General features: G+C 41.3%; 1 protein-coding gene across 4 annotated transcripts in view; it reads right to left on the reverse strand.

The window, feature by feature from the left end:
* The window catches only part of ARHGAP8 (Rho GTPase activating protein 8), an 82325-nt gene that overhangs the window by 13993 nt on the left and 42587 nt on the right, over positions 1-25745 (reverse strand). For all 4 annotated transcript variants that reach the window (XM_074872139.1, XM_074872137.1, XM_074872138.1 and 1 more), the window contains 4 exons: positions 25208-25294; positions 21395-21493; positions 20161-20271; positions 8912-8985 (listed from right to left, as the gene is read on the reverse strand). In XM_074872139.1, coding sequence (XP_074728240.1) covers positions 8912-8985; positions 20161-20271; positions 21395-21493; positions 25208-25294 — 371 coding nt within the window. The remainder of the gene's footprint in view (positions 1-8911; positions 8986-20160; positions 20272-21394; positions 21494-25207; positions 25295-25745) is intronic.

A 25745-nucleotide genomic window follows, 5' to 3' on the forward strand; every position in this document is an offset into this window, starting at 1 on the left:
CTGGCAAACAGAAATATGAGTCAACAGCAGTTATGCCATTGAAGGGGGAAAACGATGAGCCTGGGTACAGAGACAGCCCTTTCGCAATATATTTTTCTGACTTCCGTGATGCGTACGAGCTGAGAAGGATACTTTTTTTAGAAGTTTGTAAGTCTATTAATTGCTCTCAGTGCTTTCTGTGTTTAAGCAGGGCGGGGGAAAGCTACCCGAAAACAGGGTTTGAATGATGGTGTTTCCCATGTCACATAACCTGAACGGCATTAGCATATGCCCCCAACTCGGGTCTCAAAACAAGGGATGGGAAGGAGGAAAGGGACCTGAAGCCTCTCGTGGTTATTTCACTGTGATGGATAAATACACAGCCTTATACACAGTCAGGAAATACTTTATCCAATCCTGTCTCTTCCTTTTCAGGCACTAGGGAAAAAAAAAAACCCAACAGTTCTTGGAACTACCATAATTAAGCCAACAGAAGGTGCCCACGCTAAAATAAAATCTTCTTTTTGCAGACAAAATACATGCCAGAGCCACCAGAGTTACGGGATGAGGATACAGAACTGTCTGAAGACAATCCTGGTCACTACAGCTCAAAGTATTCATTTTTGTCCTTTTAAAAAATAATTTTGATGTAGTCTATTTAATTTTTGTTAGTAGTGTTCATCCATCAAATCCTGTTTACAGCATGACTCATGTCAGCTGTCTCTTTGAAGAGAAATATTTTTTTGTGTGTACCAGTTGAACTGTTTTGCCATTAATAGCACGTGGAACAGAGTCCATAGAGAACCCCAGCCCTGGAGCAGCCGTGCTTGCCAGAACGCTGCTAGGGGATGACTGACACGAGCACCCAGCCTGGGCTTTCCACTGCTGATAAACACGCAGTTGCATGTCACTCACATTTGATCAGTGCTGCAGAGCCTCTGTTGAGACAACCCGGCACAAACTGCTCCCTACCCCTCACCAAAAAAATACAGATTGATAGAGATCAGTGGACTTGTGCTACCCTGCACTAAACTCCCGGGAACTAAAAGAGCAAAATTTAATTTTAAACATTAAACACTATACGGTAAAATGTAGTATGTGACTAGTGAAGGAGCCATCTGTAGTCAATGAAAAGTGACTCCGTGATTGAGAACTTAACTGAGTAATTATTTAAATGTCAGTAATCATAAATGAAAACAGGCAGGCACTTCATTCCACACTGAAATAAGATGGCTTTTACCACAGTAGACAAAATTTCACAGTGCAATGACACAACTGTGTCACACTCCGAATTAATAAACTGTTGCTAAAAATACTTAACTCCCTTCTACCCCCCCAATCAGTTGTCCCACAGGAAAGACACAGAAAATCAAAACTGATAAAGATAAATTAAAGCAACACATGCTGTCACATTGCTGCAAACTTGTCAAAGAACGAGAGATGAGAAAATTACATTCTTTTTCTTTCAATCATCCTTGATTTGAGGGTTGCTGGCATCCAAAACCTTTGTTAATTTGTCTGCTTTCAGAAGAGAAATAGCAAAGAGTGAGCATCTGAATTCCTTCTGTCCCAAATTGAGTTTGGAAATGTTTCTCTGGACTGGGGTCCTGCCAGCTCTCAGGAAGTGTCCATCCTGATTTGGAAGCGGTTTTCATTCTCATTAATACAACTGATTTAGACATCTTCTTGCAGCTCACCTAATTCTAGTAAGATTCCTTTTTAAAAATTAGAGCTAGTTTATTTCTAATACGAGGACTGATCAGTTTCTAGCATATTTTAATTGTCCATCTTCAATGTAACATCTTAAATGCCCAAAGCAGTGGCAATTGTGAATTTTTATGCTTAAGATGAACCCAAGATTTTTTTTTAGAGCCAGAATACAAGTTTGAGGAGGAGACTGTAGAGCCTTCCCTTCCCCTGTAGTCTGTGCAATGAATACAGAACAAGTGAGCGTGATGTCTGCAGTTTGTAAAGATGATTTGCACTAGAAGGTGCACAGCAGATCAAGGGCAGGGGGGAAGAGAAGGGACAGTTCCAGCCCTACTGAAAAGCTGAACAGCAGCAGCAAGGACGTAGAACTGTTCCACAGAACCCAAACTGTAGTTGTGTCCTTGCAGTTTTGAACAGCGCAGTCTCTAGCCTTTGGATTTATGAATGAATATTCTCAGTTTATACTTGACACCTCTGAATATAATTTATTTACAATGCCTGAGCACCAAAACCACAAACTGTGCTTACGACAAGGTTCATTTTTATTTGATGGCACGCGAACCAGTCTTGGGATTTATCTCATCTCCATGAACCCTAGGTAAAAACATGAAAACAAAAGAGCCAAGAACTCAGAAATGTTTGTATGGCCAATGTCAAGCTTTCCCGGTGTTGCATTTTTAAAAGATATTTGATTGATCACAAGAAGTGGAGGCCAGGAGGCAAACTTGCTAAGCTGCAGCAATCCAAACGTATTCAGAATGCGTAACCATCCATCTCTACCCAATCTGACTATCACCACCAGGATGTATTCATCCACATTAAAAGAAAGGAACCAAAACCTCCTCCATCAGCAGGATTTGTTGTGCTTCATGGAGGGGATGAGGAGGAAAGATTAATCAATGTTTACCGCTGCTTCTGCTATTGAACAGATAAAGGACAGCTTTAGTTGTCACTATAATCATACCATAGGACATTTATTACTTTATCATTAAAACTTCTATAGCATGGTTATTACCATTTCATTTACAAGTCTGAGTCATCACCCAGGACTCTCCTGTGGTACCACAAGACAACATTGAACAAAAAGTTTGTGCTGCAAAGCACTTCCAGTCAACAAAAGAGATGAGGTAAGAGAGGAAGGCTCAGCAATGGGGGCTACTGCGAGGTAATGTTCCTACTGGGGACAGTTATCTTCGCTGCTTTATAATTCTGTAGTGTGATTCTTTCACAATGAGTTTATTGTTCCATCACTTCTGAGCTGCTGCCGATCCCACACAGTCTCTTTAGTAATCAGTTCTCCACCCAATTTTCTGTAGCTGTTTTCTTATAGGGACATTCAAATGTTATCAAATTTTGAAAATTTTAGCAATAATCCTAGCAGGTTAGCTTTGGTTTTGAATTGTTTAAAGCATGGACAAGCATGTTGTTTATCCTTTGGAGATACTCTCTAAAACAAAATACATTAACAAAACTAATCCTACCTATATATTTCAAATTGGTATTTTGCATAAAATCAATACAAATGACAGTGTATTAATATTTGAGATAGGCTTGAGCGACATTCCTGCCCTTTGTAACCTATTTGACACCTTCATGCAGGTCTGAACAGTGCTCTTTATACCCACCATAATGAATCAAATAAAAATTCCCTTAAAAGCTGTCCTCTGACCTCCAGATGTTGGGGGGTTTGCAAACAAAATATGGATTTTGCCATGAAGTTTTACTTTTAGTGTGTATCAGTTAGTACACTCAAACTTAGTTTAAAAACTAAGTGACCTAACAAACACCAAAACCACCAGCCACATACCATCTAGCTTTTAATTTATCATGATACCTTATACCCAGCCTGCTTTTCTAGAAAAAAAAACACGCAAGTAAAAGACACAGCAGCTTCATTCACCTGCACAACCCCGTCCCTGAGCGTTACGGAACCCACGCACAGAGCGATGCATCCTCTGCAGCGTGGCTTGACTTAGAGCTCTGGTTACCAAAACGGTCGGTTAGAAATGACAGTCCCCATTTACAGTCTCACCTTGGCACAGAAGAGGTTGCTGAGGACACGTGGGGACAGATTAACCAGAGAAAGAAAATGACTACCCTGGGCTTTTTGGAGAAAAGGGCCTATGAGCAAAGCATCCAGATCATCACCACCGAAGGAATGACACCAGGTTAGAAACACTTATGAATTGTTCTGACAAGAGAATGAATATTCCATTAACCAAGACAATTTCTCACGGCATGGTAGATAAGGTAGTACACATACACACACACAAAAGAAAAATCTTATTTAGTGCAAGTGCAAGTCAAGCCTTGCATTTATAAACTAGACAGAAGAACAGGTTGTGGTTTTGAGGCTGAGCATAGAAAAAAAAAGCATCCTCTGGTTTGCTGGTTACTATGAAGATCTAGTCACAAATGTGCTATGTTAAACCCACCCTTCCTCTCTGGCCTGACTAAATCATCAGTTGGGTTCAGGATGATACCAACATCTTACTTCTGAAATTAAGAGCACTTCTCTGCTTTGGTCCAGAAGATGAACTCTGAGGCTTAGTCTGAATGAGCTGATGATTTTCTCAGCTACTCAGAACCCATTTTAGGAAACCAATTCTTCCCTGTGAAGGTTAGCAGGAACTGAAATCAAGCATTCATTAAAATTCAGTATTAAAAACTTCAAAAACATTTTTCACTCTAAAGTGGAGCTAGAACGGAAGCGGTGAAATGGCTACTTTCTTTTCCTTTGTTGAAAAAATAACATGAAAAGTATTATAGAAATTAAGAACTTTGTTTACTGTGTTTATTGCAATAGTGTCTGAGGCAGCAGCCATAGTAGATTATATAATACGAACAGATGTAGAGGAATCTCTGCTTATGATGGATTCTTTAGTCTTTGTTAAGGTTCTGGGTGACTTATAACTGGATCCCGTGAGAGTCATCTTTCTCAGAAACATGCAGTCAGATAAATATATGAGGAAGAAACCTGCACTCACTGTCATAATGTTAATTTGGCTGCTGGGGATGAGGACATGCTTGCTGCTGTCAGAGCCAGAGCCCACTCAATAACTCGTAACAAGAAGGGGAGTTTTGGCTCATTTCTACAGATGAAGAGGCCTCCACACTGGGAAGAACACTTCTGCCAACAGCGTTGTCTGAAACTGAGGCAGAAAATTTAAACATCAAGGAGAAAAAAATGTGACATGAAGCGCTCTGTCAAAGGAACTGTAGGCTTTAAGATGAAAAAGGCTGGGTGAACTTTAGAAATGGAAAGTTTCCTCAGCGTGGTGGATACTATTGCAGGCTGGTGCCTGGTTTGAGTACCGCCACAGCTCCTGCATCAGGTCTGGTCAAGAAGTAAGAGCCTGAGCAGTATGGAGTGGACTTAATGGATGTCAGAGGGTCTCTGATGTTTCAAGAAATCTGCTGATGGAGCATCATTTTGCAGAAGCTTCTGTGATCTAAGTCAGAGTTTCAGAAAACTGATTTCAGGTACATAGAGGTGAAAACGTAGCGATAGGAAGAAAGAGTGGAAATACAGCACCAGGGGGTGAAAACCAAAACCCTCTCCCTGCTAATTCTGCAAGGCTGGAAACTATGCCAAAATCAAATGGAATGGGGTAATGACAGTAATTTTTGTCACTTCCGGAAGATGAACTGCAGCTTTCGCTGCGCTCACGGCCGCGTCTGGAGTGCAAAGAACGCTGCCAGTCAGCCTCCCAGGGCTGTCAGCACGGGAACCAACACTCGCTGGAGCTGACAGCAGAATTGAGATATTCCAGATTTAGAGAAAGAGTTAAAATCGTAGCAGACAGCAGGTACAACAGATACCTGCACACTTATAATCAAGTGCAAAAAAATGCATGTCTATCACCTACTGCTTAACAGCCTTGGCATGGCAGGTACTTGGCTTTCAAGCATCAGCTGGCTGAGAATGTCAGAAAACACTCCACCTGACAAGCCATCTCTCCTTAGAAATCTGGTTTGTGGAGATCTCCTTATGATAGGGAATATGACAGCTCTGAGCAAACCTGGGATTGGTTGGAAAATATCAACGTTGACAGAGCCCATGCCCTTCCTTCCTGGGGGCACAGAAGGACAGAGAGCTGGGGAAAAAATGAGATAGTCCGGCTAGCAAGTGTGTGGCTGGACTACCTATCAGTGACCAACACTACCATGCCACAAGGGCTTTGCTCAGAAGTATCATCACATTTCCTCAGAGACTATCCTTTACAAACTGTGCTGATACTGCACTGAACAGATGAGTTTTTAGCCAAAAAAAGATGAAGTTTGGAGAAAACCCAAGGATGATTACTCCTTTCAGAATAACAAACATTTCATCTAGGAGAAAATCTGCAATGACAAGGTTGAGCAACCCTTTCTTTTATCACAACCATGAGAGCTAAAACTTGCTTTAATTCCCTGTACTGCGCAGTTGGCGTTGCTGCTTCAGAAAACTGCTGGTATCTGAGCTAGACTCAGCAACTGGTGAGAGGGAAGAGTATGGGACTGGTGCAATGTGATGAGACAAAACACCCAGGAAGAACAAAAGCAAGGTATGGAGGAGGTTTTGTGTCAGATCAGTGCAAGAATTACTAGTTACTGGTCACCAGCACAACGTAATGATGGCCATAAAACTATTTCTTTGAAATCTTTAAATAGGTCCAAGGGCGTGCCAGATAGGCAAAGCCCTCCTCCCAAGCCCAGCCAAAAGCTTAAAACAATTAACGTTTTAGTGACTAAATTTTCACTCCATTTCTAAATAATAACAGCTGTGAGAAGTAATGATGTTAGTCGACATCCATCCTCATTTTAGCTCTCTTGACTCCTGTGATTAGTGAGGAAGAGGTGTTTGCCTATTAGGATAAGCTAAATATATGAAAGGATGATTGTTTCATAACATTTTAAAACACGAAAAAGTCTGTCTTTCATCTGCATATGGGGCATGCACCGATACACTACATAAGCTCTAATTATCCACTTACAATTATAATTACAGGGATTGTCTCAAGCTGCCAGTCACTTGCCTTCAAGATTCTTAGTAGTGAACTATTTACATTCCCTGTATCCAACCATAATATTTGACACAAGCTACACCTGCAAAATTTTCAGCATTAGCACCAGTCTGGAAACAGCACGTCCAAAGAGCTTTTATGGACTTGAGTGGAATTCCTGAATTTGGACCTAGAGGCCTTCAGTAAAGACTATTAGGAACTCCTCACCTACTGCACACCAGTTAATAGCAGAACTGGCCCCACTCCAGTCCTTGGCCTTGGCTGCTGCAGGCATTTTGAAGATAATTCAGCCATTTCAAGAGGCAAGGAGCCGGCTGCTCTGTACACAAACATCCCTACAGATACTACACTCCACTGCTTGCAACCGTAAGCAGGTATCCACTGCAGTGGATCTCTCTCTCATTCTCCTATGTGTATCATTAAATAGCTTCCCTCAAGGTATGAAACCCCCACAAAAATAAAACGGGCAGTTATTTGAGGTTCTTATTTACCATGAGGGAAGCTAAAATATGAAGGAGCATAGCCTAGCAACAAGGGCAAGACACTAAGTGTCTAGTCTGTCCTCATTTAAATCAGTACAGTCTTGCACTGATTTAAATAAAGCCAGGATTTCTCTTGAGAATCATCAGTAAAACTGAGAAGCAATGTTTCTCCTGCCTCCCCACCCTTAGCCTTCACAAATGTGAAGCCTATTCAGTACAAGTTTTTTAAAAGTTTAAAATTTCTCACTTCGGGTCCAAATAAACTCAACCTCAGGCCAAACCCTAGTGGCAATAGTTAAAATGAACAGAAAACAGTGATGCATGCTATTTGAATCTTGAAAGCAAAACTGACCTTGTTCAGAATGACAGCTCAAGGATGCAAATTAAGAATTAGGGATATTGGGGGATGTAGGTTTTGGGCGAGCCTGTCTACAGATGAATATAATTTACTCAAAATTCATATTCTATACTATTTGTGTGCTGTCAATACAAATAGCTCTTTGAAATGAGGAAAAATCTCAGATAAAACCCATTTAACAGCCATAGAGACATCTAAGTCTGGTTTTTGTCTTTTTGCCAATCCTCAAAATTTATTCAAATATCAACCAAACTTAATGGCATATTAAATGCCAGTGATGTTTCCTTTTTTGTTTTATTTTAAAAAAAAATCCCAAAACTGAACCAAACACATTTTGATTTTCTTCATTTGACACACCTATTAAAAATTCACACCCTTCTTTCAGGGATCTTGGGAATCATTCCCAGTTCTACCACTGCGTAACGTTGTGCCAGTCACATAACTGTGTCATGCCCTGCTCCTGTTCTGTCACCTGTAAGATAAATGTACCTAGGCTATCGATTTGGTACTGTAAGATTTAGCAAACATTTGTGAAGCTTTGAGGCCTTGGAGCACAAAGGGCTATGGAAATCTTGCTGTGATTGTCTTAAAAACCAGGGATCAAAACATAAAAATTATATCACACTAGGAAAAGGAGTTTCAAGACTGAGCCTTATCTCTGACTTTCTCCCTGCCTGTGCCCTTGTCCCTACGCAGGGAATACACTGCACTTTCCCCACAGACAGCATCTGATATTTGGTCCTTTGTGTTGGCCAGGTGTGCACTGGGGAGCTCAGGGGCAGAGCTGGCAGCTCAAAGCCTACCCTCTCTTTGCCCTCCACACAAAGGCCACACAGGGAACTCAGAGTTGGATGCTTCCATTTTAAATACGGGTCTGTGTAATTTGTATCTCTATATAAAGTAACTATAGATAGGAACTGCAGTCAAAGGGTCTGTAAGTGCCAGGAACAATATTTTGCGAAGGGAGGACTTCAGGCTTACTCTTGCAAAATATGTTTTTTCAATGAGCTTTTATGGCCACTGGTTCTATAAAAACAGAACTTCTCGTTGATTTTTACCTGGGAGTTCTACATAAGGCCAACAACATGATATGGGTTGATCATGTGTATTTCAAGACATCGTCTTTTATTTGCTATTCCCTAATCTAATCCTAAAGGCAAAAAGTTTTCTGTTTTTTTTTCATAGTGGGACAATAATCCAATAACAAGTATTCCCTATTCATCAAAGACCTGAATGGCAGTGCCCAACTGCCACTCGTTTCAGGATTTAAACACATCCCGTGCAGCTGCAAACTTTGCTGAATCAGGCACCGAGCATTAGTTTCATAGTATTGTCCTTGTTCTGAAAGACACATCCCCTTTTGACACAGAACTCACCTTTTCTTTTTAGGTAGGATACAGTTTCCTTCATTACTGGGGGGATTAGTTCACCTTTATTTTTGTCCTTGATACTGTTAGGAAAGAAGAAAAAAGTAACAGCCTTTAAATGGCATTTATAGGCAAAGAGTCAAAACTAAGACAGAACAGTCTCAGCAAAAACCCAAGAGATAATATGTTAAATTCCACAAATTAAGGAGCCCACACCTCGGTGCCTGCACCAAACACGAGTCCTCCACAACTCTAACAGGCGCTGAACGAGCCTCTGAAACAGGGGACTTGGATTTCTATTCAAAGAGACATTCCTAAACGCTCTCTTCTAGCTAGAAAAGCTGTATGACTGCAACGGCGCCGAGTGATGGGCAAGTGCCAAGGCCAAAGCAGCAGAACGGGGTTTCAGACTAGGTTTGCCCCACTTGAGCTTGGGTTTGCTCCCTCGCTTGGCAAGCCCCGGCAAGGAAGAAGTTGCAGTGAATGCTTTAGAACAAGTCTTGATCAAGAGATGCTGCTAGTTTAGGAGCCTTTTATCATGTAGATTTTTCTTTGTCGTTTGTCTCTTTTTAAGCCACCGTGTATGTATAATTAAAAGGATATTGTACTATTTATTTTGAAGGCAAAGTGTTGCAGTGAGATTATTAACGCTTTGAATGATTCCCATGAAATAAGATTTCTTTCTCTTTCATGAGTGAACAGTTGAGGCAAAAAAATTGAACATAGCATTTTCTTGATCTAGACAGCGTAAAAAATTCTGCAATTATCTTTCTTATTAAAAAAAAAAAGTATTTGGCAGTTTAAAAAGTATAACAAAAGAGACGGTCAGTATCTGCTGAGTATTCTGCTACCCTTTTATAGTAATCAACAACAAAACAAAGGACCAATCTCAGATTTTGAAGTGGACTTAATATATATTTATCTGTACAATTTAATATTTGATATTTAAAAGGTGACCAAGTTTTACTGACAAACCCTAAAGCACCAGCACAGGACAGCACAGAGATCAGTGACTGTATCATGAGAAGCTGCAAATGCTGCAGCTCATCCACAGGAAGCGTGAGATGTTTATACAACATGTAAACACAGCCTTAATCTAGTGCTGAGCTTGTGTCTCTGAGGTGGGTTGACGCTGGCTGGACACCAGGTGCCCACCAAAGCCCCCCATCACTCCCCTCTTCAGCTGGACAGGGGAGAAAAAATATAACAAAAGGCTCGTGGGTTGAGATAAGGGCAGGGAGAGATCACTCAGCAATTACTGTCACGGGCAAAACAGACTCAACTTGGGGAAAAAATTAATTTATTGCCAATCAAATCAGAGTAGGGTAATGAGAAAAATAAAAACAAATCTTAAAACACCTTCCTCCCCCTCACCCTTCCCTTCTTCCCAGGCTCAACTTCACTCCCAAATTCTCTACCTCCTCCTCCCCAGTGATGCAGTGGTACAGGGGATGGGGGTTGTGGTCAGTTCATCACCCTTTGCCTCTGCTGCTCCTTCCTCCTCAGGGGGAGGACTCCTCATACTCCTCCCCTGCTCCAGCCTGGGCTCCTCTCTCCACGGGCCCACAGGTCCTGCCAGGAGCCTGCTCCAGCCTGGGCTTCCCACGGGGTCACAGCCCCTTCGGGCACACCCCTCTGCTCCGGTGTGGGGTCCCCTCTGGGCTGCAGGTGGGTCTCTGCTCCCCCGTGGGCCTCCATGGGTGCAGGGCACAGCTGCCTCACCGTGGTCTTCATCACGGGCTGCAGGGGAATCTCTGCTCCGGTGCCTGGAGCACCTCCTCCCCCTCCTCCTGCCCTGCCCTTGGTGCCTGCAGAGTTTTCTCTCACATATTCTCACTCCTCTCTCTGGCTGCAGTTGCACATTTTTTTTCCCCATTCTTAAGTATTATCCCAGAGGCGCTACCACCGTCACTGATGGGCTCCGCCTTGGCCAGCGGCGGGTCCGTCTTGGAGCCGCTGGTGTTGGCTCTGTCAGGGGCAGCTTCTGGCAGCTTCTCACAGAAGCCACCCCTGTAGCCCCCTGGCTACCAAAACCTGGCCACGCAAACCCAATACAGCCTGCAAAGGAGAATGATTCTTAAGGTCTGTTTCTTTTCTAAGTACTGTGATTTCTTCTCTTTCTGTCTACGTTTGCTTATTACTTTATTAACATAAAACAACTGATAATAACTGAAGTGTACTTGATACAGCTTCCGTAACACTGTTGCATGGAAGTAGCAATCCAGTATTGTATTTAATGTTTACACTACACATAAAAACTACTTTAAAATAAATGTTACAGCAACATAAGTCAGCATGGAGCAGTAGGGAAATTGTCAAATCCCCCCTCCTCCTCTTGTTTGTTTTCCCTACACCTATGAAGGGAGTTAGAACAACCAGTTAGGCTGGTTAATTCTGGATCTCCAAGCTAAGGAGGTTGGTCACCCCCAGCTTCACGTATGGGGGTGGTAGGGGTGTTCCTCTGACGGGAAGACTTGCAGCAGGATTGTGACTTAGGTACTGAATCACCCTGTGGTTTTGCCTGCCCTGCTCACAGACTGTCAGGGGAATACACTTCATGCTATTCGGTTATTCGGCCAAACGTTTTGATCTCATTCATCACTCAGGGACACAATGCTGAGCCACCAGTGCCATTTCTTCCAGTTAGTTTCACTGTCCACCCACGTCCTACTCTTCCTCTTTCCTATTTTCACTATCCAATCTCTTACCAGGCACTAATGTCTGTACATCTGTATGTTATCCAGATTCTCCTAGACCATATTTTCTTTCCTCTACTGAGCTTATTTTGTGTGCCACTTCCCCTAGTGCTATATAAAACAACGCAACTTGTTACATGATTGTAATAAACTTGTTATTCCAGCTCCCAGAGCTCGTTCAACTATTTTAAATACCTAGGCCAACCTGCTGTCTGAAAGGAAATAAATTGTTCCCTCAGCTGCAGAACTAATGAAGTTGATCTGCCATGGATTTGTATCCTATGTCCTACCTCTCTCCTCATCACAGTAACCCAAGATCATTCCCTTATGTCATCTATAACCTCACTTCCCTTACAGAGTATTTTCATGCCCTTCCCTCACCTCTCTATCTCCCATTTCCTCATTGGGTGAGGAGTAGCTCGTAACTAAATCACCATCTAAACACTAACTGGTGCACCAGCAGACCAAAGACAACAGAAGAGTGAATTCTTGCTACCATTTCTCTCCTTCCAAGCAACGATTTTTAAAAGCTTGAAGTATTTGTGAGAACTCCATCCCTCTGTCAAATTTGGTTGACATAAGCCCATAGCTCTTCTGTGAACCTTACTAAAAATCAACCCACTGAACAGATTTTTCCTGCTCTTTTTCAACAAAGTATCCATACCAGAATCCAAAGTGTAAAAATTCAGTACTGCTCTACGTGTGGGTTAATACTACCTTGTGGTCACTGCTGCACCTACTCCTGGTAGGAACTGTTTAGGAAAGGGGAAATTTCCTTGACGTAAACGGACATAGGAATTTTGATAAAAAATACAGCAAAGTTTCACAAAACCATGCTCATAACATAATTTTAGACATTTGACCAAATAAATTCTGCACTGTATGCAATGCACTTGCAGAAAGAAAAAGACTAGCAGCAAGGAACGAATTTAATTCAGATATTCCTAAAGTATGATCCTGAAGTACGTTAGTAATTCTCATCATTTGCTGCTGCCTGCAAGTATGATCTTCAGATGAAATGATACAATTTCTTGTCACACACTGGCAAGGCACCATTAATTTCAATATGAAACAGTAGTGGACTTGCTGGAGTAATCATTCTCTGCAGTATCATAACAACACGAAAATGGCCAGAAGAAAGATTTATGACCTGACTTGTAAGACCAAGTCCAGCCTCAATCTTCCCCATTATCACAGATGTCTTAGGAGAGTTAAACCAGAGGCCATAAGCGCCTCATGAAAAAACCTCACTGATTAGAGAAGGCCATGGCTCGAAACGCTACCAACACCAAGTTTATGACCTAGTCCTCAGAGCAGCATCCTCTGCTGACAAGCAGGTACCTCTGTAAAATCTCTCTCCTAGCAGCAAACTCCCCTCAGCCCTTTTCAGGATAGGCAACCCGTCACTCCTAGGCTCTCCCGCTCCCTCCAGCTTCCCCAGTCTGCCAGCAGTTCCCTGCCTGCTGGTGACACTGTTGGAGCAGGCGGTCAGCGTTGGTGTCACAACCACAAAGGAGCTGTGCAGTGCTCTCAGACCAGCTCCGAGACCCGGGTTCTTCTCCCCTTCCCCCTGCCTTTGATCTAGATCCCGGAGAGGGAAAATTAACAAGTGACTTTGCTTCAGTAGCAAGAACTCTCCATACCAGCCTCTACAAAAGCTGGCCACAGCGAAGGGGACGGAGCCACACAAACCCCGAACACGTGAACCCCCGACCCTGCTCCGAGAGGCAGCTGCTGTACATCAACTGTTTTCTCCCACAGCAGATCCATGTGGTGTAACAACCCTGCTGCAACAACACAGAACAAAACTGTGCAGCCCCGTTAATCGATTAGCCTTGCTGACAAACCCCACGAGGAAGGAAGTTCTCGGGGTTCTTTGCGTAGCATGCAACGCTGAAATCCTCAGTGAAATGATATCCCCCGGTAAGGGACTAAAGAAGAAATGGGGCTGGTAGATGAGGTCACTACCAAGGTCAATGTTTGGGAAACCAGCGAGAAAAAGCCTGCAGAAAATCAAAGTAAGGGAAAAACACCCCATATTTATTTTAGCCTTTCTAATATAGGGGAGTTATAATGCACTCCTTGTGTGTCAAATAATTTTGTTTCGTGTATTCAGATCAGTCCCCTAAACATTTAGGGCAACTTTTATTAAAATTAGTCGAAAGCCTAATTCACTTAAATGGGAACATCATCAAGACTTTAATTTGCTTGGAAGCTGTTACATCTTTATTATTGACAATTTAAGCTCATGGAACCCATTCTCAGTCTCTCTGAAGTTGCACTGATTGTTTTTGCTTTCTTACAGCTGCTCACTCCAGAGGCACCAAATAGCAACCCAGCAGCTTTTTATAAATGTTTTCTAATTATTATTGTTACCCATAAATGTGTTTCCCATTTCAGTGTATAAATAGCAAACTGATTATTTACAGCACTTGCTCCCGCTGAGCACTAGTTTATCTGTCAGAGAGGTGAGACAAATAACCAGGCTATAATTTGTAATAATAAAACCCACACATAATTTTTCTTTTTCTAGGAAAAAAGATACAGTTTCTGCACTTCTACTATTTTCTACAGGATTCCTGTTTCCCTTGAAGGAAAGGTTCCATTCCCAGTACAATGAGAGGTCCCTGAGATAAATGGTATTTTAAAATAGAGTAAGATATTCACCAAAAATCACATGTAAAGGATTGTTCTGTTTTGGCAATACTGGGGAAGGCTGGGATGTGTATTTTCATAGCGTTTCACAATGTGGGACACAGCGTTCAGCTTCCTGGACCTAAGGTGACAGAAAATAATAGGGACATTACTTCAGCTAATGTAAATCAGACCAGCTCAGAGGTCAATGAAATTACACCTCTATCTTCTCTTTGTGGATCCTGTCAAGTAATCTGCATTTTTCTTGCCTTGTTCGGGATGGCGTGATGAGCAGCTGTGCTTTATGATGGACAATGCAAACTGACACTGGAGATCAGGCACTACGACGGGCAATTTGAAAGGAGAGATCTCTTTCTGCTTCAGAGACGAGCAGAACAGAGCGTTTCAGTGCACAGTACAGTTTTCTGCAACGGATTCACAGATCTGAATCGTATGGCAGCAACGTGACAGATTTAAGAGGGATCCGTTCTGGTAAACACAGTAGCCAGGGAGAAGGAGTACTCCTCACTGTAGGATATATGATTAGTTACTGCAACGTGTTATATATCCAATGACTCATTTCTAGACAGTGGACAGTTATCACAAAAGGCCTTTACACATGGTTCTGAAGTGTCATTAAGTATTCTTGTCTGATAATCTTCCTCTCTCTTTGCTTTTCCTCTCCTTCTCATTTTTTCCCTGCTGAGACATGCTGAGATTTGGTTTAGAATGCATTCTTCCTCCCTGGTCACGCATGCACAGCATGCACAAGCAGAAAGATTATGACCAAAAGGAAAGCACCCTGAAATGTTTATGATAACAATTCAACAAGCAAAAGCTGTACAGTTGTGGCAATTTTGTGCATTCTTCTCTGCCCCCTCTCCCCATCCATGGCAATAGATAGAAATGCAGAACATTTCCTGTCTTCCCACAAAAGATAATTAATTTTGGAATTTCAAACCAATCAGAGAAAACAGAACAATGTCAATAGCTAGTCAAGGTCAACTCTGTGCTCTGTGCTGGAGCTCAGCTGTAGCCTTCTTTGATTACAGAGGCAATCGGGTGCAGCACCAGGGGTTTATAGGAGCTCGCTGAACAGGCAGCAGAGGACAATGATGATGCCTGGCCCATACAGTCAAGCATTAATTCCTTTAAAGTGTTGCATATTTAGGAAGCTTCATTCATGCATTATAACTTTATTTATCTGATCAATATAAGCAAAGGGTCCCCCAAATTTTTCTTGCCTTTTTAAACGTAAAACCTTTACTAATGGCTTTTAGAATAAGAATCCTGTTTTCCAGCCTGACATGCAGTGCTAACTAGTCAGGATATATTCCGAATAGCTAATTCCTGCTGCTCTACGTTTTGTGTGTGAAGGTAGCATTGCTGAAAGAACAGAGAAATAGTCTTGCTATATCAACACAATACATGAACATCCTTTGAAATGTCTGGATTTATAAAAGCGAGAGCTACTGGTGAGCAACAGAAAGTCATTTTCATAGCGCTGTGCAAGTCTCTGATCACTACAAGCTGGGACATTATACCCGAGGAATTATTGCTGTAGGCTTGCCCTGTGCTAACACTGCTCCCTGCTCCCGGCTGCTATTGCCCTCTATTGGAGACATGATGTGAGGCTCGATAAACCTTTCAACTAGCTCCTAAGGGTTGTTATTCCCCTCACTCTGTCCGCACAGAAGAAGCTTCAATTAGCAAGTTAGAGAAGGACATAATAAACACTAAACGTGCAAACTATCCCACCCACTCCGTGCTACACATTCTTCAGTACCTGTCAAATCCGAGCGCGGATTCCCTTTACGTTATAACTGGAAAAATTAAGCATGGACAAAACTTCCTGAGGGGGACTGTTCTGTCTGATATCCCCACGAAGATGAACATTAGTTTCAGTTGTGTTCTTTTATATTTTCAAGAAAATCATATAGTTTTTAACAGTAATTCAAACCTTTAAAGGTGCAATTTGGCAACCAGGCAATTCAGGCTGGGGATCAGAAATGCTATAGAAAAACTGTCATTCAGCAAACTGGGCAAGGCTGCTCTATACGTGTAGGCATAAAGAATTATAGGGAGAAAGCCAATCTTCTTTAGTCCCCACACCCTATTCTAAAGACATCCTATAAACCTACTTTGGATGATTTAACTGCCTTTGCTAAGCTCATTCATTATTGTTTGAATAAGTGTAGTTTCAGTGGAAACTTCAGGACATTTTGGTACTAGATTTAAGTTCTAGCTGCAAAGACCCAATTATTGAGTCCTCGCAGGAGCTCACAATAAGGAAGGTTTTCCACTTCACATCTGTGCCTACCATAAAGCACATGCTTAAATCCCAGACAAGTAAATGCAAATAAAGCTGGATGGACATTTAAAATGAAGTCAGCTTGCTGTGTGTTTGGTTTTTTCTTCCCCACAAAGAGCTTAGGGTGACACTGAGGGGTTAAAGAGATCAAATGCAGTCACTTTAAATTCAGGTTTTGGATCCTGAGTGGATGGGGGTAACATAAGAAAGAAAAGTTTTGAACTAACCTGATAATAAGCCCTTCATCCTGCTCATAAATTATACCCAATTCAGTAGAGATTACATTTCAAAGAATTATACTCCCAGCTCTCACAGACCTTCCATGATTTTTAAATGCCCAGTTGCCTTATGTCATTTTGAAAATCCAACTCTACAAGGTTAAAGATGTCTTTGTGAGTTAACAGATTCCTCCAAGACGAGGCACTAGTCCCAGACACTCATTTATCAGTGTCTAGATGGCAACTTCCTTCAGCTTCATTTTGCTGTCCTAACAAAACACACTTTTTTTTCCCATGCCTGATGGACAAAAGTGAGATATTTTGAACCAATGCTTAAGTCACTTTTTTGCTCTTCTGGTTTTTAATGATAGCTCTGAAAAGCAACTGTATCAACCAATATAAACTGAGAAAAAAGTTAAATGAGGAAGTGTTACCAGAGAGAGCATTGCCTGCTGCTTTTAGGGAGGCACATTCAAAAGGGTATGGCTTTACCAGCTCCCACAGCCAGAAGTCATGGGGATACCATTATCAAGCATCTTGGCAAAATTAGGCCACCTACAAGGGCTCTAGATAAATCCCATTCACCAACCTCTTACTGACTGAATCAAAATCATCATCCCAGAAGCACTGAATCTGATGAAACCTCAAGTCTATAGGCCTTATGATTTCTTTTCTTAAACTAAAGAAAAAGACTCCACAGAGAAACAGTTCTTTAATGACAGTAGCTTTATCCCAGCAGCAGCCCTGACAGTACAATTTTTACTAACTGTAGTGAAGTACACAGCACTCATATTCTCATAAGCCTATACAAAATAAAATCAGAGTCTCCCTGTAGCTCTCTTCAGAAAAAGGGAAGAGCCTCACCCAGAAGAAGGTTTCAAACTTGTCTCTTCCCTAGACAGGTGGGAGGTCACTGCCTTTTTGTCATTACAGGTATAGAGATCATAAAAAGGAGAGGGAATTAGCAAAAGCAATTCATTCGTCAAGATGAAAGTTGATACTTTTTTGGTTCGGATTTTAGAAACTCTCAACATATTTCCTCTCCTCCATTAACTTTACCCTTCTTCCCAAAGACAGTCTAAATTAATTCCTTTATTTCTCATTTAGAAGAAGTTGGGGACTTGTTTATTTGTAATTTTTAAGTGGTGATACCTCACCATCTCTTCTGCAAGAGGGAATCTGGACAAGGGTGGGCAAACAATGTCCATTTTGGCCACCCGGGCGCTGTGAACTGCACCCACACACGGAGGGCGTCCGTCCGTCAGCACCTCCATCGCCAGCGCTGGAACCCTCTGGGGTAAAAATGATAGCAATGCCTTGCTTGGTGTTTCTGCACCCACAGATCTTCCACAGAAAAGCTCTTTATGAAGTAGCCACCCTTTTTATACTTGGGGAAAGCTACGGCATGCAGCAAGGACAGGATTTGCTGACTGTAATGCAGCTGGAAAGCAGGAATCACAGAATCATTCAGGGTGGAAAAGACCTTTGGGATCATCGAGTCCAACCATCAGCCCGACTCTACAAAGTTCTCCCCTACACCACATCCCCCAACAGCTCACCCAAACGACCCTTAAACACACCCAGGGATGGTGACTCCACCCCCTCCCTGGGCAGCCTATTCCACTCTCTGACCACTCTTTCTGGGAAAAATTTTTCCCTAATGTCCAGTCTGAACCTCCCCTGTTGCAGTTTAAAGCCGTTCCCTCTTGTTCTGTCACTAATCACCTGTGAGAAGAGACCAGCACCAACCTCTCTACAATGTCCTTTCAGGGAGTTGGAGAGTGATGAGGTCTCCCCTCAGCCTTCTCCTCCTCACACTAAACAGTCCCAGCTCCTTCAATCTCTCCTCACAGGATTTATTCTCCAGACCCTTCACCAGCCTCGTTGCCCTCCTCTGCCCTCGCTCCAGCACCTCGAGATCTCTCTCGTACTGAGGTGCCCAAAACTGGACACAACACTCCAGGTGTGGCCTCACCAGTGCAGAGCACAGGGGGACTATCACCTCCCTACTTCTGCTGGTCACACTATTTCTAATACAAGCCAGGATGCTGTTGGCTTTCTTGGCCACCTGGGCACACTGCTGGCACACTGTGTGGCTCAGGAGAGCCAGGAAGCGCAGCCACCACACCCTCCCCACGCGCAGCCCCGCAAAGACATTGTTTACTGTTCAGGCACAGTCAGAGAAATAAAATATGACTAGCAGATGGTAAGAGTGGCACACAACATGCTGTCTGATCGCATAAGCCTGCAAGAAGTTCAACAGAGCTGCTTGAGCAGCCAGGCTGGGCCAGAGGCAAGCGACAGAGTGTGTCCCTTGTGCCTGCAAACAGTCCTGGTTTTAAAAATGCAGCGGTGGCATAAAACATTGTCCTTCTTAATGACCCAGTAGTGCCCACCTAAAAGATCTTCTCTGAATTAGGGAAGCGAGTTAGCCATGTTTCAAGTGTTAGGTTGAACTCTAAAGAGCTATCATAAAAGTTAATGTCACAGTAGCTCTTACACAATAGATATTGATTGTACTAATTTCAGGCCTTCCAGAGAGGACTAATGCTTAACATTTAACCAGGGGAAGATTGTATTTTATATCTCATTTACAGCTGAATCATTAGTACCAGAAAAGTAGACTGGGCGTGGGAGGAGATTCGACAAATGTCCACGTATGAGACAGCCTAAATTGCCTTTGCTGAATGTGAACAATATTCTTCAGCTGTTTTTGAGAAGGATGCCATAGAAAGATGACAGAAATGACTGTGGGTAGGAAACTAGAAGGCTTTGTGGGGTTTTTTTGTTGTTTTTTACCAAAATTGAATCTTGCAAGTACTGCTGCCATCCCATTCCTTGTGTAAAGTAAATCACTTTTATACCCCAAACAGTGATCTATGTAAACAGCTGTCAGGGCATTTCTGGAAGAGAGTCATTTTATTCATTTCATAAAACTCTGATCAGAACAATATGTGAGCAACAAAACAACAATATATAAAGGCTCAAGCATCCATTTTAGCTTTATGCAGCCATTTTGGAGCCTGCAGCTTTGTTTTGGCTTTGCTATCCACCATTTAAATATCTCCAAAACACTTTCATACTGCCAGCATCCACCAGCAACAGGTTAGCTCAGGGCTCTGTCATACATGGGCAAATTTCTGTTCACTGGAAGAAAAGTTGTGCAGTCACAGTAGCACTAACTACCACAAAGATACTGTGAATGGGAAGACCAGGCAGGTCACTGGGACTGTGAGACCTGCCCTGAATTCATTAAACCTGATGTCTAGCCTCACGGTTTCGTGGTTTTCAAAGAGAATGAGAAACTAAACATATAATAAACAAAATATTTACAGACATTCTGTCCAGTGAATCTGCACATTACAGAAGGCTGCAGGGTACAGAAATCTCATGGCTTACTATTGCAGGCTGACTCCAAATTGCTGCGTAGGTAGAGGTGGCCGTGGTGGAGGAACCTTAACCACAGGTGGAAGTTTTCCCTTCTGTCTCCCCCGAAGATTTTCATCATGTCTGCAAAAGTCAAGAAAACATTGATTTTGTGTGCCTCAACGGCTGACAGACTATATGTATGAACAGCTACCAGTGTTGCTCATGATGCTGATTTTCTCACAATAGTGTATATGCTGCAGGTCTTACAGAACTTGCATTGAATTTAAGCGTTAGGGAAATTTTTAAGTATTATTTGTGGTAGAATACTTAAGCAAAACACAGAAGAGCTCTTTTGCTTCAGCCAGTGGAGCACAGTAATAAATGTATCAAAAAAACAGGAACACACTATAATTTAACAGCAAAATTCAAACCTATTTGCTACTCAAAATACAACTCCCCTTTCTTTGGCAACCATGCAATCCAATTTATAACCTCAGAGCTGTAAGGTATTTTCTGTTATTCCATATTTACACAAAAGGTGTGTAAAAACCCACCAGGCATCAATAACAGTCATAATCAAAGCTTCCAGGTACTTTCATTCAGCAGTGACATAAAATCACTTCCTGTCAGTACATCAAAGCATTTCCATGTAAAGCGCCGTGTCGAAAAGACTGTTATTGATACTAATACTGGCACTTGACAATTCCAGCCCTATGCATTTCTTTTTCTCTTCCTCTCCCGCCCCCTCTCCAATACTCTTCCGATATAAAAGTAATGGATCCACTAACAATAGATGTATCCATAAAGTTTAAAATCAATCAACACTTTGCTGACTGGGAACGCTCTTAGCAGAAGGAAGTCACTTAATCTCTTACAAAATGCAAGCAAAGAGGTCACAATTATGTTTTTGCCCATGAACATTACATGATACTCATAAGCAGTAATGACATATGGATTGGTTTTGATAGCACTCACACAGAAACGGCAATTATATTGCTCCACAACTGAGATGGAGATGTTCCAAATCTGTAGAAAACTATATAGTGTTCTCTTCTCTAAACACCTGACGCACTTCAGCACATCTTTGATGGCAATGCAGCTTTTGGAATTAAATCCAACCAAGCACAAAGAGGTAAATTAGACTTTTAACCACTGACGAAATAGAATTAGATTCTGTTTGGAATACAGTGAACAGGATGCAACTCTACCTGAGAAGAGGTGAGACAACATATTTTAAACTAGACAACGTAAACTTGCCACGTACCGGATGACTTCTTGAGGGATATTTAGCTGGTCATATTTGAGATGCTCTCTCAGGTCACTTAAATAATTCAAGTAGGTGATTTTTTTCCCAAACTTATGGCTAAAAAAAAAATCACAAAGAAGTGTAAAAATCAGCATGGGAAGAACATTTACGAAGGGTTTAGTTTCTATTACAAAAATGTAAGTGCTGATGCAACTCAAAATTAGACTGTAATTGAAGCAGCAGGAGACATAAGATGTATTTCATTTCATATGATCAAACATATACAGAGTCTGATTTGAATAAAAATAACTGACTTCCATCTGAATGTTTTCTGATTTGCATAGATATGAAAAACACTGCTTTAAAAACCACTGAAAAACAGGTTTCACACAGCATTAGAAAGCTCACTAAAAGAACTGTTAACTTTGGAGAAAATGTTACACAGCCAACAGAACACGTTTGCATTATTTAGGTATTCCTCCCCGCCAAAAGACAAAATAATGGGGCTGCAGACACAAACTATAAAGTAGTAAGCCACAGAGGAGATTTTCAAAGCGTGGACAGTGTATACCCTTGGAGTGTTGGGCCATCGACTTTTATCTCTTTTGAAAAGGGCTGGATAGCTTCTAGGAAACATCCTGCATAATAAGGTTTTTCTGTGAATCGTACAAAACAGACTTCCAAATTTGAAGCACCGAGTATCACTAGCTAGGTCTTGAGTTTCAGACAGAATACACTACCTTACAGGCTGAGGTGTTCCAACCAGGTGCAGCACCATTTTCATGGGGAAAAATATGAAATTACAACACGAAACATCTGTCCTGTAAGGAAGTGTCCAGCAAAATAATAGGTGTTTATGATAAAAAGTGTACTTTGCTGCAACTTACTTTGACAGTAAACTTGGAGAAGAATTCTCTTGCATTAATGAATTTATCCCTGGCTTGTCAAATACACATACACACACTCCCTCTAGTGGGAGGTGGTACAAATACAAGTCACTTCAGCATTTTGGAAGCTTTTGACTGAAATGAGCTAAATTTTGCCAATGGGCAAGCCATTTTGGGACACTAAGGGATACCGGTCTGTGTGTGAACAACTTCAGAGCTCTTCAGTGTGTCTTTTACCCAAACCAGCCTGAGATCTCAACATCTTACCCAAGCCACGGGCTAGCACAGAACTCTCCGTAACTAACCACCTCTGGTGATACAGGACATATTACAGAACACACAATTTGTAACTAAGTTGTGGGCAATTAGGAATTATTGCTGTTCCTTAAAAATGCCACATCACCACCACCATCTAGACATATATTATTTTGATAACAGGTGGGTGGCTGCTGTTAGCTTACACATAGAAATGTGTTGCTCTCACAGTTTTTTTGCAGTTTGGAGAAAATACACTTGATGACACATTACCTTCTTGCTCATCTCTTTTGGGCCTGGAAAGAAGATCAATCAACTTCCAGTGCTTGAGAAATTTCAAGTATTTACATTTTCTTAAATACTTTCAAACACAAGTATGCTAAAATACTTACTACTTTTGTTCTTCACTCTAAATTCTGCCATTTGTCCAGTTCTTAGCAAACACATTGCTCATGTAAGAGTACTAAGGCCATGTACTAACAGGTACCAAATGTACTAACAGACTTCTGAAAAATAAATACATGTTTCTCGATAATGAAATTTATTTTACATCTGCTATTTTTATTGGAAACACTATCTACAAATAAGTCTGGGCTGTAATTCGGCAAAGCTAGGAAACAGAAAGTCCAGAGGATTTTTCTCCCTTCTTTTTGTTAACTTTGGTTTAATATTGACACTTACATAACAGCATGATCTGCTGAGATAAGATTATTCTAAACTGGAAGGAAAAGGTACTGTGAACAAATCTTAAATAGTACTATTCTAGTAAATTAACAACGTAAGTTTTAGTCTTCAATAAGAGTATAATTTAGGCAAATTGTACATGGGCACGTCCACACTTCAGTTTTAAAATTATACCCTTATGTTTTCTCTTACTTGACAAACCCAAACTTGAGTCAACCCAAAGCACAAATGCACGTGAGCATTTGGCAGTTAAACCGTTCTAAGGAGTAAAGAGGTTCTGTTCCTAGCTTCAGCTAATTCCTGCCCCCTGGCTTACGGATCTTTTCAGAGTTTACTCATACTTTTAATTATTTTGTCAGTCCCAGCGTACAAATAGCTTTGTTTCTGTTGGTCACATATTTTAACAACAGAGTGTTACTAAATTAGACTCAAAGCAAGTATCCAGGTACACAGTAGTAAAAGTAGAGCAGAAACAGGACAGCCAATCCTGATGAAAGCAGGGTGTTCAGAAGGTTAAGGTGATGATGCATCTAAAATGACAAGCCCTGGTTTGAATTTTCCATGCTAGCTGTGAATGCTTAAGCTTATCAGGATCACCCATTTCCACATTCAAAGTCAACAAGGATTTAACTGCCAGTGTATCATACTGTCCAAGAAAAAAAGTATTCATCTTATTTACACAGACACAGTAAGATCCAGGGAAAACGAGTATTTTTGAACAGGTATCTTTAAACTTGTCTTTTGTAAGAATTAGCAGCCAATTATTACTCTAAGTCAAATGGCACAGCTGGTCCACATGCGCAGACTGAAAGCTGTCTGTGTCCCCTAACCGCCTGCCTGGAGCTATTCCCAAGGAGACTTCAGCTGCCTCGGAGAGAAAAGTTGGTTTCACCTGAGTGTTGTAATGTCCATTGAGAGTTTTTCTGCTTTTACTGTGGGTTTTTTTCTAGAAAGCTCTCTGTACACATCCTACAGCAAATCAGGAACAAAAAACCATCCATCCCCATTCTTGAGGCACCTTTCTTTGTCACACTGTTGCTCTATGTCCCGGATCTCTGGCATTTACTTTACGCCACTTAAAATAAAGACCTATAGTTAGTCTTCTTGTTTCAAGAACAGCATATTCTGGAATGATTTTTAGCTGTAATGACTTTTTTATTTTCACATGCTTCTTACACGTTCTGATCTACCTAAAAGTTAAACTTCCCCTTTCTGATTAATTAGCATTCTACCAATCAAAAATTGGATCAATTGCAAGTTACTGAAATGGGGATTTTTAGGTATAGCTTCTCAAGATAAGCTGTTTTCATCCTTCAGCCCTGAGGACATTCATACTATAATCTGCAACAGGTTAGAATTACTTTGAAAGTGGCAGAAGTTCAGGAGCAGAAACTAAGCCAGCCCAACCATCCTAGCACTTAGCAATCTCTGCCCATTGTTGCCAGTTCCTTGTAGACAGCATCAATTTTAAACCATGCAAAGGAAAAGAATGCACCAGTAGAATACATCCACCTTCACCATTATACCCTCCATCTCAAATTCTTATGGGCACTTCAGGGCTTATCCATTAACTTTGAACACAGGAGTGGTATCGTCCCTATTCATGCCTGCACTTGAGATCAGCCCGAAGGTTAACCGTTCGTTACCCGCTTTACCGTACCACTCCTACCTCCAGTCACAGCCCCAGTTCTATTGTGCTAAGTGCTGTCAGACAGGACAAAAAAGTCATTCATGCTCCACAGAATAACTATGTTTTAAAGTGATATTTACCTTAACACACCAGTAAAACTACTATGAATTGAGCCTCCCTTTTCTTAGAAAGAACCCTACCCTATTATTCACACCCAAGCTTAAGCTCACCTTACTCATTAGTTCAAGACAGTTTAAATGGGTACTGTGCTGTTACCCGACATATTTTACCTCAAGCCTTTTTAAAAGCAACTTATTAGAGAACAAACCATCCTTAAACTAAACAGAAAAATGTGTTGAATAAACTGCCAAGTACCTTATAAGAGGTTTAAAGATATTCCACAGAATTTTTATGAAGTTGGTTGGATGTACAACATAGAGTGCTTTAAGGTTTTTCTTATACCTAGGAAAAGAAAATGAAATTGTTATAAGACTGTTGAATATCATAGACGGTAGAACTGAATAGCTACAGCTGAATGGAAGGTATTATTACAGGAACATTATACAGCATTCTTTTAAAATACATTAAAAAGACCTAATTCAGAAGAAATAGAATATAAAATGAAAAAAACCCCCCAATTTTAAAAAATGGTCAGTTTTGACGATACAATAGTAGGCCAAGATAACACTATTACGTTCCTAACCAATGTCTGCTGTCACATAGATTTAATATCAGGGGGACAGAAGGAAAATTAGGCGACTTGAAAAAAAATATTGAGAACGAAGAGTCTATAAAAAAATCTGTGATATAAAAAATTACTTTCCTCCATCTCCCTTTATTTTCTGCTTACCGGAGTTTCACGTTGGAGAAAATTTCTAAATTTTCAGAGGTAAAATTTATACCTAACCCTTTA

Source organism: Strix uralensis, chromosome 5 (assembly GCF_047716275.1).
Source record: "Strix uralensis isolate ZFMK-TIS-50842 chromosome 5, bStrUra1, whole genome shotgun sequence".
Classification (NCBI taxonomy): Eukaryota; Metazoa; Chordata; class Aves; order Strigiformes; family Strigidae; genus Strix; species Strix uralensis.